The 16064-nt window shown below is 39.1% G+C and overlaps 1 protein-coding gene across 1 annotated transcript in view; it reads right to left on the bottom strand.

The window, feature by feature from the left end:
* Positions 1-16064, bottom strand: part of kif1b (kinesin family member 1B) — a 62668-nt gene that overhangs the window by 11369 nt on the left and 35235 nt on the right. The window contains 16 exon segments of the mRNA XM_010781172.1: positions 1075-1260; positions 1848-1932; positions 2558-2624; positions 3124-3232; positions 4334-4389; positions 4597-4715; positions 4862-4952; positions 5306-5459; positions 5749-5878; positions 6412-6497; positions 7051-7169; positions 9259-9510; positions 10628-10765; positions 11573-11751; positions 12602-12750; positions 13576-13687. Coding sequence (XP_010779474.1) covers positions 1075-1260; positions 1848-1932; positions 2558-2624; positions 3124-3232; positions 4334-4389; positions 4597-4715; positions 4862-4952; positions 5306-5459; positions 5749-5878; positions 6412-6497; positions 7051-7169; positions 9259-9510; positions 10628-10765; positions 11573-11751; positions 12602-12750; positions 13576-13687 — 2032 coding nt within the window.

The raw sequence follows: 16064 nt of genomic DNA, 5'->3' as shown, positions 1-16064 counted from the left end.
ATACCTCATTGTATCAATGTGAAGACTGTTAGAGCATTCACAGTTTAAAAACTAAACTGAATACATACATTTACTGTAATTATTTGCACAATGTTTAACAGAAATTACTGTTTTAAAGATCTCCTTTCATGCTATTTTTAGGCATATATTATGGGTGAGAAAAGAGAGAGGGTTTTGTTCTCTGACACACTGTGAGTTCCGTGACACACCGGGGACACACATTTATGTATAAAAGGACATTAAAAAGTGCATTTTGCATGATAGGGGACCTTTAAGACTCTTTTAGGATTGACACATTTCCTGTATTTGAAAGCAGGGGGCGCTGTGCCCTACTGACTGAGAGCCAGCCTGCCCTGTTGGAGCCTCAATGGGCTTGGTTGTTATTGAGCTATGGCTCAAACAGTGAATAACAGCTGAGAGAAAAACCTTCATTTGGAATCTGGGTGCAACAGCAGACCAACATAACATGATACAAACTAACACAAAAAGGGTTTTGCATTTGCATGTAAGCTTGCCTTTATTTCCATAAATGATTTACAATTTGATTTCTTTATTCAGATCCTATATATGCATTGGAATAAAGGCAGACCTAATGCAAAAATGCTAACAAAAAAACACAGACTGTGGAGAACTTATTTCTATGAATCTATAGGGCTAAAGAGAAGCATAAGGGTCTTTCACAGAAGGAGCCTTATGTTCTCCGCTCACTGGTACCTATCAATATCCTTATCAATAGAAAGCCTGAGCACAATCAAGAGTCCAGCCGCAGCAGGAGGAGGAGAGAGAGAGTGCACAGACAAAAAGAGAGTCAGGCAAACAGAGACAATGGAGCAAATTAACAGGAAAATTAACAGCAGTGAAAATGGAAATGGTCATGCAATGATTCCTCCAAGCCTTCAGCAAATATAAAGACAACAACACATACACAAATGTTGTTTCTTAACTGCTTTTTAAGGATAAATAAATCAACAACCGCATGATCACGACAAGATAACTGAGCTGAGATGTTCTGGATTTAAAACAATATAAAAATGTTATTCAGGTTTGGCTTGGATTAATAATTGTGCATCAAACCTGTACTTACAGTAGTACCTAAAAAATATGATGGGTTTAAAACGTGTCATGTTTGTACAATTTGAGTGAATCTCAGATACCTGTTGGAGTTGTGAGATGACTTGATGTTTTTGGCAGAGATAATGTTGAGGGACAGGACAGCATCAGCAGCGCTGTCGTCCACCTCAGCCTTGCTCCTGATACGACCTGATGGACACAGAGCAGCACAACTCATCAACATCTTGCCTGGAAATACAAAGGAAGAATACAGGAAATCAGAAATTCCTCTTTTATCAATAGTGAAAGTCTAGATTATTTGAAAATGAGGAAAACATTTACATTGTAAACGTCAGAGAACACTTCCATATAAATTAAATGTTTAGGTGTGAGCACAAATGGGTTGAAAGCAGCACACATGCCTGCTTACTTATGAGTCTCTCTGGATACAAATGTCAGCTTCTCAGAGTATAAAATGTGAAATGTAGTTATTTTCGTCCATCGGCGAGAGTATAAACTACTTTAAAAAAGTGGCAACCTGAGGGGAAACTGAAACAAATCCCATAACTGGAAATATAACTGAGGATTTTCTTTTAGTGCAGCCTCACAAAGCAAGCTTCCTTTGAGACGATACAAGGTGCTGCAGCAAGTTGTCACTGACTTTGTGAATGAGGAAACAATCATGTAGCAACATCCTGTTTTTTTCTGTTCTACTGTGAAACAGCTGTGTTTGGGTCTCTGCAGCCCGTTTCCTGTAGAAAGGTAGTAGTAGTTATCCTCTGAGGAACCCTGCTCACCCACGACCAGCTCACGCACGTCCTTCCAGTGGAGCTCGCTCCCCTTCTCATGGATGAGAGTCACCGTGATCCTGCGCTGGATCCCCTGCAGCGCACATAACGGGAGCTTAGGATCGGAGTATAGACATCTAGAGCACAATACAACTTCTGAATGTGTCTTGTAAAAAAGAAATGGTATTTACTAGGATGTTGTTCACTTTACTTTTGTAAGTGAATAGTGTGTGCAATAAATCTGACTTTATAATGGTTCACTGAGAACTACACCTGCACACACTAGTCTGTGTTGGATATGGCATGTGTGTTATGTTGTGATCATGGATGTTGCCCCTAGTGCCTGTTATGTGATTGTGATGTGCTATATGTGACATGTATGTGGTAACGTGTGTTGTTTGCATTTTATTGTTCTCTTTTATCCATTCGGCCTCCGTCTACTGGTCTTTCATCCTTTCTTTATAGCTAATGCTGTTGATGTATGGTGATTTTAATGTTGGCTAAAGCATTTTCCCCATTTACTGTTTTTTGTGACAAAAAAAGATAGTTGATTAGCTTGATTGATTGACAGTTAAATAAATCTTTGGAATGTGTCTTGTAAAAAATAAATGGTATTTACTAGGATGTTGTTCGCTTTACTTTTGTAAGTTAATAATGTGTGCAATAAATCTGACTTTATAAAATGAGTGATTAATGTACTATTTGTAGAAATGCAGCACCTGGTGCAGCAGGTAGGTGCCGTTGCATGGCAGTCCTCCGCTGTGATCCACTACAGCCGGGATGTACCTGTGGAAAGAGCGAGGAAATACTCAATCTGATCATACATAACATATCTCTGGTATTCTAATTGATTAATTGCGTTAAAAAAAGAAAGAAGATATCGACCATTTGAAAAAGGGCACACAGGCTATCAAAGCTCCTAGATCTTAATTCATGGTGATCATATTGACTGATTGTTCATATGTTGCTGGAATATGCCTAAGTAGAGCCATGATATCCACAGACTCTCTAACCTATACTGACACTTAAAAATTCGCACCTCACTATTTTAAGAACCCGTCATATCAGGTTTTTACGATTTTTGTGGTCATGCGTCATATGGAGTAGAACGGGAAGGTTCTGACATTTAAAAACATATTCTTATGTTTTAGTGGAGCACTTTAGGAATTACAGTAGACCTCACATCATGTTATTTCTTTAATTTCCAGATAAAGAACCAAAAGTAATTGATAGCTTTTTATTTTCTTTCTGTATGTGAATATACGATGAATGTGCAGACACTCACTCTCCGGTGGGCTCCAGCTCGCTGATCTCAAACCAGACCAGCAGGTCATATTTGCTGACACACTGACCCAGGTTGGACTTGGTGATGGTGTTCAACTTGGTGGCTGGAACTGACACACACAAACACACATTTGCAGAAGGGATGAATGACAATAAGCGATAGATATACACTCTATAGATTAAACTGCTGAGCCCTAAGCAATCAGCCTACATTAAACTCAACAGTTGGACATACTGAGATGCTATAAGGAGCTAAATCACAGATTACACCACACCCTGCTGTCTGACACGTCAGGATTATGTTCCTGTTGAAACGGGCTAATCTCTGAGGCACACGGCTACAATTATTTGTGTTCAATATGGTTAAAAAGAACATTATAGCACCTGACAAGTACTGTAATTGGACAGCAGCTGAACCAATAAAGGCTTAAGCCTCTGGGTTTATGCTGTGAATGCTAGGTTGGTGATCCTCTATGCTTACTGGTTTTATAATGTACCCGAAGGTGTTAGCTGTGAAAATGACAGTGGAGAGTTTGGCTGATTAATTTATTCTAAACAGACCTGCAGCAGCGAGGCGCAGCAGAGCACACCTCACCACTGCAGAGCTTTGTGGAGCTACTTCCTGCAGTCACACAGCACATGAGAGAAACAGAGCTAATTTCTACAACAATGGTACATCTAACGCCTTGGCTACTACAGTGTCTGCTGTACCAACCATGGTGCCTGGGCACAATAAGCACAGGGTCATTGGGCACGGGGAGGAAGATGAAATGAGAGAGCTGGTCGGCCTCATCCTCCAGACTGGCCACAGCAGAGGAGGCCAGGGCGTTGGCGTGCTCAGACAGCTGGTCCAGCACTTTGCCGTTCATATAGCCACTCATCAGGTAGCGCACTAACTCTATCTTACGGGCGTGGTCTGGGGTGTCAGTGTGAGATGTTTTATGAATAGCGAGGAAGATTGGAGGGGACATGTGAATAAGGAGATTTGGGAGTGGGAGGATGGAGTTGGGTAAGAGGATTACGGATGGTGTGAGAGTGATTAAATAAGAACAACAAATCCAGAGGAAGCGAGAAATGAAAGAAAAGGGGAAGAAAATATGAGGCATGCTGACAGAACCATGACCAACAGAAGAAACGTGCTGAAATGAGGATGGCAGGTGCAGAACAAATTGCTGTTTCAGAATGGGATGAGATGACAATAGAATCCTTACCTGGTCTAGAGAGAGGCATGGGAATAGGGTAGTACTTCCTTGACTGTGTTGGAGGACTGTGGAAAAAAACGTACACTTACTTAATATAGAAAGCAATTGGAACATTCTCACAAAATGTATCTGTTGTATTCTAGTATTATGTTTGCCGGGCATAAAGGGAAAACAATTGAAGAGGAATCTGTGTTGTGTTTAGTACAACAAACGAAAAACACTCAAGGAAAAGAGCATTGTGACTTGAGAATGTCTTTATTGACTGCACGAACCTGATGAGCTCCTGGCCATGAAGGTGCAGCGGGTGCTGCTGGTAGTGGCCGAACACCTCGAACACGATGGGCTTGGTCTTTATGTACTCGATGAAGGACTCCGTTACCTCCACAGAAACCTGCTCCAACAGTAAAGAAAGGTATTGTTAAAATGAAAGTCAGTTACATAGAGCTGTTGAACTAAAGTGTGTGTGTGTGTGTGTGTGTGTGTGTGTGTGTGTGTGTGTGTGTGTGTGTGTGTGTGTGTGTGTGTGTGTGTGCTCACGTTCTGGACGTGGTAAAAGCCCAGAGGAGCCCCTTTGCCGGTGTTCTTCAGAGGCTCAGTGGAAAAAGCCTCATCATGACGGTGCAGGAAACTAAGGACAGAAACATAAATGGATGTCACTTTTATTAATAAACAAGATGGGGTGTTCTGTTATCACACAAAAGACATATTTCAGCATTAAGCCTTCATTGTTTTTGTATTCATTATTGGCAAGGTATATGTTCCTTATATTTTAAAGATAAAGCAGTTTCAAAGAGATGTCTTATCAATCTTTTTAATAAAATGCATTTCAAACCTACAGGGCGATAAAATACCGTATCTTATTTAAGTATTATAATACTTATTTATGAGTTTCTCCCTCATCAAAGCTGTTCTCAACTGTATAGCTTTGATTTTAGGATTTAGTATTCACACACAGCATATTTATGAGGATTGTTGACTCACTTGAACTGGCAGAAGATGTCTGCGTACTCCGGTGGGACGCCGCTGGCCTGGAGCACCGTGACTCGGAAGGTAAAGATGCTGCCCACCTCCAGCTGGCCCGCCAGACCCTCACCACAGCTCAGCTTGGGGTCAGCCATGCCACCCAGCTTGAGATCTGGAGAAAGCAACAGGGGAAAGTTAGAGAAGGACTTGAGCTCCGATTAATTGAAAATGCTGCACCTGTGCTTTGTAATCTGCACAATACAACCAGACTACTTTCCGCACTTTATGTGATTTGTAAAGACATTCCTTCACAAAGTATGAAAAACTGCATGAGTCTCATTTCCATGACTCTACATGTGCAGCCCTCCTTTGCATTCAACAGGAACATCTGCCCAGTGTTTCCCTGCGGGCTGAGAGGTGGAGATTTACGAGTGGAGAGGAAAAAAGTCTGGCAGCCTTACCCATGTCATTGATTCTGTTGAGCTCCTCTGAGGGTGTGGTGGCCTCTGAACTCTGGCCCTGACCCTCCACAATGCGCAGCTCTTCCAGGGACAGGCCGGAGTGGGTCATCACCGCGGAGGAAAAGTCATTCTGGGGAGGAAGATGAACAAGACATCAGTATAGAGCTGGTAGAAGAAGTACCCTGATCTTTTACTTTAAATAAGTATTACAAAGGTTTAGAAATATGAAGTTACAAGTAAAGGTCCTGCATTATGTAACTTGGGTAAAAGGATAAAAGTAATAGAAATAAAACATAATTACAAAAAGCAAAAGCACTCATATAGAGTAGCCAATTTCACAATAACCTATATAATATATGACTGAATTCTAACTGTTTTACTTTATATAATCCGGGTAGCATTTTAATTACCCACAACAATCTTTACACCATATTACATCATCATTTTATTACTATTAGTATTGTATTATTAACCTGAGTCTGCAAAGTAACTAGTAATGACAGGTATTAAATAAAGTATTGGAGGAAAGTGTGACATTGTTTGTAGCAAGAACACTAACACATCTCCAGCCTCTGTGACTTTGTGTTTGATCCTAAATATTTAACACCCACTCTCTCGCAGTGTCTTAGGTTTGAATCTTCTTCCATTTGACTCAGGGCTCACCTTTTTGAAGTACTCGTCATCAAAGGAAATCTTGGCGGTTCCTGACTGTCTAACTCCTGACCCGTAGTCTGGGGCCTCCTCGTCAGCTACAAAGAGACAAAATAAACTTTTATCAGGATCTAATGCAGACATGGCAGACTCAAACCGACAGAGCACTTTAAAGGAACACGCAGAACATCTGAGGGAGTGTTCTCTCTGCCACCAGATCTGTGGCTTTGCAAAACATTCTCACAATGATATCAAAATAGAAGTCAGAAACAGTTATCTAGCTATTAGGTTTGAGTTCAATATATTTAGCCATCTAAATAATAAAATATGGCACCGATACATGTAATTGAAACATATTATGTAGGTTTTCTTTAACTATATTATTCAAATGTAAGTTAAACAGCCTGTTTCACATGGATATCGCACAGTTTTTATTATCATTAGTTTATGTTTTCATATTCTTAGATCTGTATCTTCTTTTGATTTACCCTCACGCTTGTCTATTTATGTACACGTGGATTGTTTTTTACGGATGAAAGCCCAATCTATAAAGCCCAATAAAGTGAATGTGGAATGAGTGATTAGCAGGCATAACCTTTGCATAGAGATGCTAGCAGTCGTGCTCATTAGAAAATCTCATTAATTACTCACCAGCTATAGCCTGGACCCCCACACGCAGGAAACCACGCACCTCGCCCTTCTCTGTTACTATGGCAACACGGTGCACCAGTGGCACAGGGTACAGCAGGTTGCTCAGGTACACGAAAGCTCTGCGAGGAAAAGGAGGAGAGAGACTTGAAATTCTGCTGCAGTGTGAAACAGTTGAAGTCCTTGGATCCAGGAGACACATTTTAAATCGTATTAATGATGATTTCTGTTTTTTTTGTTTGTTATATAACTGCAATGTATTGCAATTAATAAAGCTTATTAAAACAAATTGTATAGCTCCCAATTGAAAAGTATCCGAGTAGTGACAGACAATGTTCTAAAAGCTTTACATTATTTACTGACATACATGTCTTTACAATGATTTAAATATCATAATGTGCAAATAAAGCATACATTAACAACTCCTATAACATACAGCATTAGAAACAATAATGTTAAGGATTGAGCAAAATAATGAAAAAAGAAAAACCATGTGAACATTACAGTCTGATTGCTCCAGCACTCTGAAATCAGCAGCAGTTTAAAGCATCCTCTTTATTTTTAAACTGTGGGACAGGGAGATGACAGATCGCCTGGGACGCAGCAGTTAAGGTTGTAAAAGACTTGTTTATTGTGTCGTAATACAGATATAGAGATGTTGGTCTCTAACTCACACACTCGCTGACGTGTTTTTTTTAGGGCTTGATTTGTTTTGCTGCACCCCTGGTGACCTACTCTTTGTGTGTGTGTGTCCCTCCTCCTCCTCCTCCTCTAGTGGGAGACTCGAGGCCGGGTAGGAGGAATATCAATCTGGAAAATCTCTGAAGTCATAGTGACGTAGAGGCTGAGCTACGTCTGGTGCGCAGTCTGCTGGCGTGCATGGCTTGGCAAACGCTGTTTATGACTCAGCTATGACATTACCGGTGCTACGGCAACGGCCTCGGTACAACGTGTCCTCTGATTTCTAATGCTGCTGCAGCACATTATTTCCTCTTGACAATGAATTAAACACAAATAAGCATGATAACAACTAACAGTGAGTTAATAATATCTACAATACATTTCAAGAGCAATGTTAAAAAACACATACAGGGTTATAAAATAAATTCATGTTATAAATCAAATAAACAAATAAATCAAACAAGGGCTCAAGGATAAAAAAAAAAATTGACAGACAGCTAATCAACTTAGACACAGTAAATCCACAGATGGAGTTAATACAGTCAGTGCGGTGATGGTGGCGGGGGATGAGACATCACGCTGGGAGGAGGTGGAGAGAAGAGGATGGTGGCTTTTCAATTTTTGGAAACGCAGTCTAAATTAAAAGTAAATCATACAAAGTGGGCCTGTGAGCACAGAAGCATGGCTAATCATGTTAAATTGCAAAATAGTCCAATGTATCTCTGCAAAGCTGCTATGAATACTTGATCTGTTTCTGAAATTATGCTCTAACCGTGGAGGGATTTGCTGATAAATAATAAAAGATATGCTTATTTATTCGCTGAAATGTTTAAATAATCTACTTTGCCAGCTACCATAATAATATATAAAATGATATCTTGTATCCTAAACATCTCCTGAACATGCCTCCAGGGTGAAATCAAAATCCAAAAATGGGGATAATTCTTGATGAATTGAAGGAAATGGGAGATGCGTTTAACAACAGCAAAACTATATTAAAGAATAGCATAAATATTACTCGCACAGAAAAGAAATGTGCCTGCGTAAGTGTAAGACAGAATATGTTGAAGTGTTTTAAATAGCAAGCTTTTAGAGACAAATGTGTTTGGTAAGTAATAAGCATATTCATAAATAAGACTTACTGTAATATTGGAAGGGGAGTGTGAGAGTTTCTAAAAAGATGTTTTGATAGTTCTGCTGTTGTTGAAAGCATTGAATTCAATTAATCAAGACTTTTTCTATTTATTTGTATTCTTTGTTCACCGTGGAGGACATGGGGTCAGTTAGTGACATAGAAAATAATATCTTGAGGGAGAAGCAGTACTTTAAATATCATTCATCTGCATTTGATTATGTTGCTCTATATCCTGCACTCATTCATCTTTATGTTATGTATTCCCCCATTTGTGTCACTTTACTCTATATGTGTATTAAAGATAAACATTATTAAACCAAGCCATCATCCCCCCCCTACACCCCTGTCCCAGCCTGTGTGTGGAGGGCGTGGGAATGCCGCTGCCGGTCACCAACCTTCCCACCAGGATGAACCAGGGGGAGCGGTCATAGAAGGGGTCCTGGCCGTCGCTGAAGATGTCCGAGCCCTCCTCGGTGCCGGCATCTGAGCTGGTGTCGTCCACAAAGGCCTCGTCGTCCATCAGGTCGGACATCTCGCTCTGACGCTCGTCCGCCAGCTCGGTGATCTCCGAGTCCGTGGTGGAGAAGGTCGGAGAGGGCGTGCGGTCGGCCAGGCGCTCATTTACACAACCGTTGAAGATCGGGGAGCTGACGGGTTGGGAGTTTGGAAATAGTGGCAAGAACCAAGGAAAGGTACAATGGAGCAATAAAAAGAGTTAAAGAGGCCATCGAGTATAGCTTTGAAAGGACATTTCACCTTGGCATTGTGTTCCCATTGATGGCATGTTGTTTAAAAAGAAACAACATAAATCCATGTACTAACATACAAATAAATGTTAATATTGAAATTGCAATGTAATTACCACAAACCGTATCTGTACATTCATTGGTAAAGATGTGTTGATTTTTACCTCTACCAATTTTGATCATTAACCAAATCTATTGAGAGCATATTTGTTAATACTACTACTTGGAAGCCATTGCAAGTGCAACATAAGGATTCACTTAATAAAGAGCAGGTATTACAAGTAGCTGCTAGCTGTCAAAGCAGTTTATAGAAACTATTTTATACCAAAATGAAATGCCACTTTAAAATAATTAAATTCACATCTTCTAATGCATGCTGGTTCAAATACAAAATGCCACATGTTTCCACTTTATCCAAATCCACTATGTTATGAACAAGCTTTTGTATGAACTGGAAGGCATATCAATATGAGAATGGCAACAGACAGAAACAGTTCACAATGGGTAAATCAAAATGACAGAAATGTGCAATAAAGAGAAACTACTAATTACAAATAAATAAAATGTGATGTCAAATAAAATGTATAAATACCATAGACTGTATATAGATAAATAAACAGAGGAATATTTTACAATGAACATGAAAATCAAAAACACCAAATGAAATGACAAATTCACCAAATTATACACAGATTCAAAAAGAAACAACAAAACAAAATGGAGACATAAATTATGCTTAAACATGTTATACCACTTATACACAAGACTCCAATGACAGAAATGTAATCTGTATAACAGAATTTGACCATGAAAACAGAAAGATTTTATGGAAGTTCACACATAGATCCATTTTAAATAAATGGATCACAAAAGCTGATTGAGTTTCACAACAAAAACCAAAACTATCACTTAGGACTCAAACAGCAAACAGGCAGCACCACAAACACTATTCATGCAGAATATTAAGTGAGTCACAACATACGCAGTTTAGTATTTCTCCATCGTTCCTGTTACATACCTCCCAACCAGTTTAAACCAATGGAAGCGATCATAGAAGGGATCATTTCCTGTCAGAGAGCCCTCTCCGTCCTCCTGGTTGGTGGAGGCCATTTCTCCAGCGCGGTCGTACATCTCCCTCATCTGCTCCAGCCTCTGCCTGCAGATGACGTCACAGGGCAATTAGCATTAACGGGAAGCAGAACGAGAAAATACATCTCATCTAATGGATGGAGGGCGGAGATGTCAGTCTTATAATTTATGGTATATTTTTTTCTGTTACTTAAGGCATGATAAATGATCTGACAACAGGCTGATTGAGAAAACTGAGCCAAAACTGAAATGTGAGCCAAAGCAGACTGAAGAGACTGAATGTGCACAATACACTAGATGTTGTGTTGGGCTGACTGAGTATTAAAGGTTCTCTATTATGCTATTTTGTATCAATATATTATAGGTCTCAGATATATACAAACATATCTCTGAAGTGTTTGGCTCGAAACACAAAACAGATCATGAATTGTAGCATCCCATAATCCCCTCTGTTTCAGCCCTGTTTCAAAAGTGCAGATTCTCTGTCTTTACTTTAGATGAAAATAAGGAGCCACGCCCCTCTGCAAGATATTTGGTTAAAAATAAGACAAAGTTGCTCTAGGAGGAGATTCAGGTGATAAGGTGGGGGGGGGTTACCTTGGGTGGTTACTGGCTAATGGTTACAGAAGCCCAAAAAATAATTATGACATCATGAAGTGGCCAAAATCTGATCAGCTCATTTTCAGACAGGTTTTTATATAAATGGATCAGGACAAAAAGTGAGCGAATCTTTTTTCCTGAAACTTTCAGAATCTCTTTACACAGAAGGGACACATGTTTATGTATAAAAGACATGAACAAATGGTGTGACCTTTAACATTTAAAACATATTCAACTACAAATAGGATTAGTTAATTTAAGGTATGGGCATTACTTGAGTTTTTCGAGGGACCAGTAGTGTGTGGCTCCGTTCTTCAGGTCCTGAACCTCTACGGCCACCACGGTGCGGGGGAAAGGCCGGGCGTCGCGCTCTTTCTCCGGCTCTGGAGACACGAGCTCAGGGGGCAGCGGAGAGTACAGAGTGTCTGTCAGCAAGACAAACTGGAACTGGACCTGAAGAGTGGGAGAGGTGGTTGGAAATAAAGAATAATTGGAGAGTTTAAAAAAACATCAAGGCAAGCCAAATAAAAAAAACATTCAACAAGCATGAGAATCCACTCAAAGGAAGATGACTTTAATCTCAGAACCTTCAAGATTATTTTTCATTAAAAACACTCGGGAGACATCAAGGGATAGGTATTTTTCCATTAAAGATATACCATGATTGAAAGGTCAAACAAATCCATAACGGCCTCCATTTTGTGGTCTTACTCTTCCCAGCATCCTCTGGGGCAAAAATGCTAAACCAATTAACATCACTGGATATAAATAACAGACAGAAAGGAAACCAAAGATAAATAAAACTCCTGTGAAAATGTCTATGTGACAGACGAGCCATCTCCATTATCAATCTAGAAGCGCCTGGAACTGGACGAGCGTATAAATCACACACACTCCGGATGGGAAGGTGGACCCCCGCTCGGGTGATGTGAAAGATTGCCTTCTGCACAAACGCACATTATGTTTTAAGATCGATGTCCAGTTCAACAGGCTGAAGCTGTCAACTGACTTAAATTAGGGCATGAAAAAATAAATGTTACTGTGGCTCTCCAATAACTTATTTTAGTTGTTTTTAATCCATAATTATTTATTTGCCTTTTTCTTTGTATTCATTTTACAAGGACCGCTCAAATGCTTTTTCTCCGATTTTTTAAAAGCAGCATACATTTCAAATCTTCCTGCCTTCACTAGCACTAGTTTTGTGCTAAACAAAACATTTTTCTCTTTAATGTTAAAGCTGGAAAACCGGTCTTAAATCACTGCTTAAGAACAATAACGTAAAGCGCAATATCAGTTTTCTCACTTTCTTCTTTAGCTCCACACTGATGGCGTTGGCCTCCTTCAGGTAGACGGCGCTTCCCCACAGCTGGTCGCGGAGGGAGGTGAACTGGTGGTACCTCCACTTCCTGAAAGACCACTGAGCTAACTCAAACTCGTGCTGAGTCCACGGCACTGCGGGGGAATCAGGTGATGTTAACATACACGAAAATAAACACACACACACACACAATGATAATGCACAAAAAGGACCATGCCAGTGGTTGTACTTGTTTTAGCCCAGTGTACTTTACATTACTGCCTTCAAATCAACATTATCCATCATGTGGAATATGTCGTCTTCTTTATTTTACTCAATGTTTCTTTCAAGCACTGTGCTGTTAACTTTTCCTTCAGGATGTGTTTAGGGACCTCCAAGATCATAAATTACTGTCAGCTTTAAATTATGAAGCACTCATTTATAACAAACAGAAGACAAATTGAGAGGAAATACAGACTTTTAGTGTGTTTCTTGTAAGACCACAGGAGAAGTTAAGCTCCATCCCCAAAATTAGAACCTGTTATCGCTCTCAACTTGATTTACAACTGTATTTCTAGTTTATTTTCACTGCTTGCTTCGGAAAATATAGCCAGTAATGTAGAAGAAACTTGTAGTGGGCTAAAACATGCACAACTTTAATTATGGTCAAAGTAAAATGTGTTTTGTTTAATTAGTAGTATGTTTATTTCAAAGAAAGTATAGGATATTGCATTTATGGACTAGTTTGACTTAAAACCTTGAATTTGTAATTAGTTACAACATTTCAATTAATCTAAATGAAGTTGATATTATATTCTTCTGGTTATGAAATGGGAAATACTATACGCACATCCCAGAAGTTTAGGCTCTGGATAGAAAATGTGAAAGAAAACAAACATTGCATTTAAATATGTATACTTTTAGCCTTAAATACATTTGCTAAAGAAAGATCTGCAGGGCTGAAGATTAACAGTACACACCTTCCTCCTCCTCCTCCTCATCCTCCTCCAACTCTTCTTCATCAGGTGTCTCTGTAACCACAGAAATAGTCTCCACCTGTTTCTGAAGCTCCTGCAATTTGCTCTCGTACACCTGCACACCAACACACAGGGACGAGGAGAGAAAACATGAACAATTCTCCATCAGCCGCAAGAAAACTGTGAAATTAGACCGCCATCTGTACCACATTTAACCCAAAATACACAGTGATATGTTGGGAATACTCAATACTACCAGTTTTATTTCTATATTACAGGCATGTACTGAGAACTTTGGCTACTGATCCAAATGATACATGGAGCATGCAGCTGGATGTATAAATAATGCAATGATACACAGAATTAGGTTTACAAATACATTAAATGTGTAACATTTTCTTATACTGTACATTTCCAGACCTGTTATTAAATACTGCGTGTTTTGGATGTAAAACACTCGCAGTGAAAGCTATTGATAACTTGAAGAGGTTAAAATATATTACACTAATCATAAATAATAACATGTCTATTGTTCACAAGGAAACATATGACACAATCCAAAACCAAAAAATATCAGAAAATATTTAATAGTTCTTGCCGAAAAAGCAAAAAAAAGCCCAAGAAATGTTTAACTTTTTATATACAAAAAAGTGGGTATCCGAATCCTAGAGCCGATGCAATTGAACATTTAAAAAATATTCTGAAATAAATATGGAAAAGGAAAACAAAAACTATCATGTTATAGTCAGAGGGAAAGGCTGGGATGGAAGAGCTGCTGGTGGGAGCTGAGTCAACTGTAATCCAATGAGGGGCGCCATCATCATCAGAGCAGGACAGGCCGTGGTCCCGATGACCTCATCCTGTTTGTTCAGTGTCTTCTGGGAAGACAATGCAGCCTTTTCATTCTTCATTAACCTCCTCCCTGCTGAAATCCCACCAACAAGCTAATAGCTGAATTCTATTCATTCAAGAACATTTAGAAATCTAAAAAAAGCCAGTTTTACTGAATGTAGAGATCCGCATGAAGCTGCTTTTTTAACAATGTGCACCTAAATAGTTCATGTGAATACAGTATTTCAAGCCCATTCACAAAATGTGTATTACAATTCAGAAATTACGTTGCAGCATGGCAAAGACTACATTTAGTGCCTCAATTTATGTGGATGGAATGAAGTGAATAGCACCTAATCACACTTTCATCCCTATCCCATGTTAAAGTATATGTGATGTGATTTCGGTAATAACAAATAGTTTATAAAACCCTTAGCAATGTATATGGATAAAAGTATAAAGACATGTACCACATTCATTTAAAATGTTTTAAAAATAGAAATGAAAACAGCCCATATCTGACGTAAGGTGTTGTACAGTGTCTCACATTGGTACTCCTGTTTAGTTCACTCATGCAAAAAGGCCTGCCACGATAATTACATTGTGGTAAATACTTATGGACCCCGACCATATTTGCTGACCTCGATAATGCTCTTTGTGTTTACATATGTGAGGGTTTAAATAAGGATGTCACCAACATTTAAGCCAGCATGAGGCCAGAATGAACAGCAGGGTTTTGCCTGCTTTTAAGACTTTTTGTTGACGGATCCTGAGTACATTTTTTGTCGTTTTGAGTGGTTTTCTTTTGTTTGTTTTTTTACATAGTATTTCTAATTTATTTATAAAAGGACACTTCTGATTTAGCAATACAATTCCAGTGATTGAATTCTTAAGTATAAGAAGTATAATGCTCTTTAAAAGGGTGCTCTAGCATTATTTTGCTGTTATTATAACTATATAAATGGCTTTTAAATGACCATATTGATTTTCGAGGTCATTTATGGGACTGTATATTGTCCAACTAAAGTAGTTATTGTGACAGGCCTAATGGACAGATGAGATGATGTCCCTAAACTGGTTTAATGGCAGTGAAAAACAAATACTACCCATATAAAACAAATAACTGCACTTGGAGCATGTCGTTTTATTTCAGTCATATTTTGAAAATCCTCCAGCAACACAGAGACTCAGTATATTCTTACCTTGTTCACATAGGTATGTTTGCACAAAGTGCTTGATTAAGGAGCAACAAAACTTGGCAGACAGCTGCACTGAGGCACTTGATATTGTAGATTCAAAAAGCAGACGCACAACACTCAACAGACACTTTGAGCTGAGACCTAACACAGACATATATGTATTTCAAAAGAACAGCGCACTGTTCATTTGAAGTGGTTTACTTTCCAGCTTCCCTGGTCGCCATTGGCACCAGTGCATACGCTAAATAACGTTCTTTAATGGAGCACTTATTAGGGATGAAGAAATGTAAGCTATCGCATGCAAAGATAGTCAAAGATATGAGGCGTAAGGTTGAGAGACTTGCACATGTCATTATATCATTTGGTTTTTGTTACAGCAGAGAAAGGCAGAGTATATACTGTCAAAACGTATAGTATAAAACACAGAAAATCATTTCATCATTGTGAACCAATGTAACATTT

Source organism: Notothenia coriiceps, unplaced genomic scaffold (assembly GCF_000735185.1).
Source record: "Notothenia coriiceps isolate Sejong01 unplaced genomic scaffold, NC01 NC01_scaffold00022862, whole genome shotgun sequence".
Lineage (NCBI taxonomy): Eukaryota > Metazoa > Chordata > Actinopteri > Perciformes > Nototheniidae > Notothenia > Notothenia coriiceps.
The sequence above is the reverse complement of the archived record's forward strand: the minus strand, read 5'-3'. Positions and strand labels throughout refer to the sequence as shown.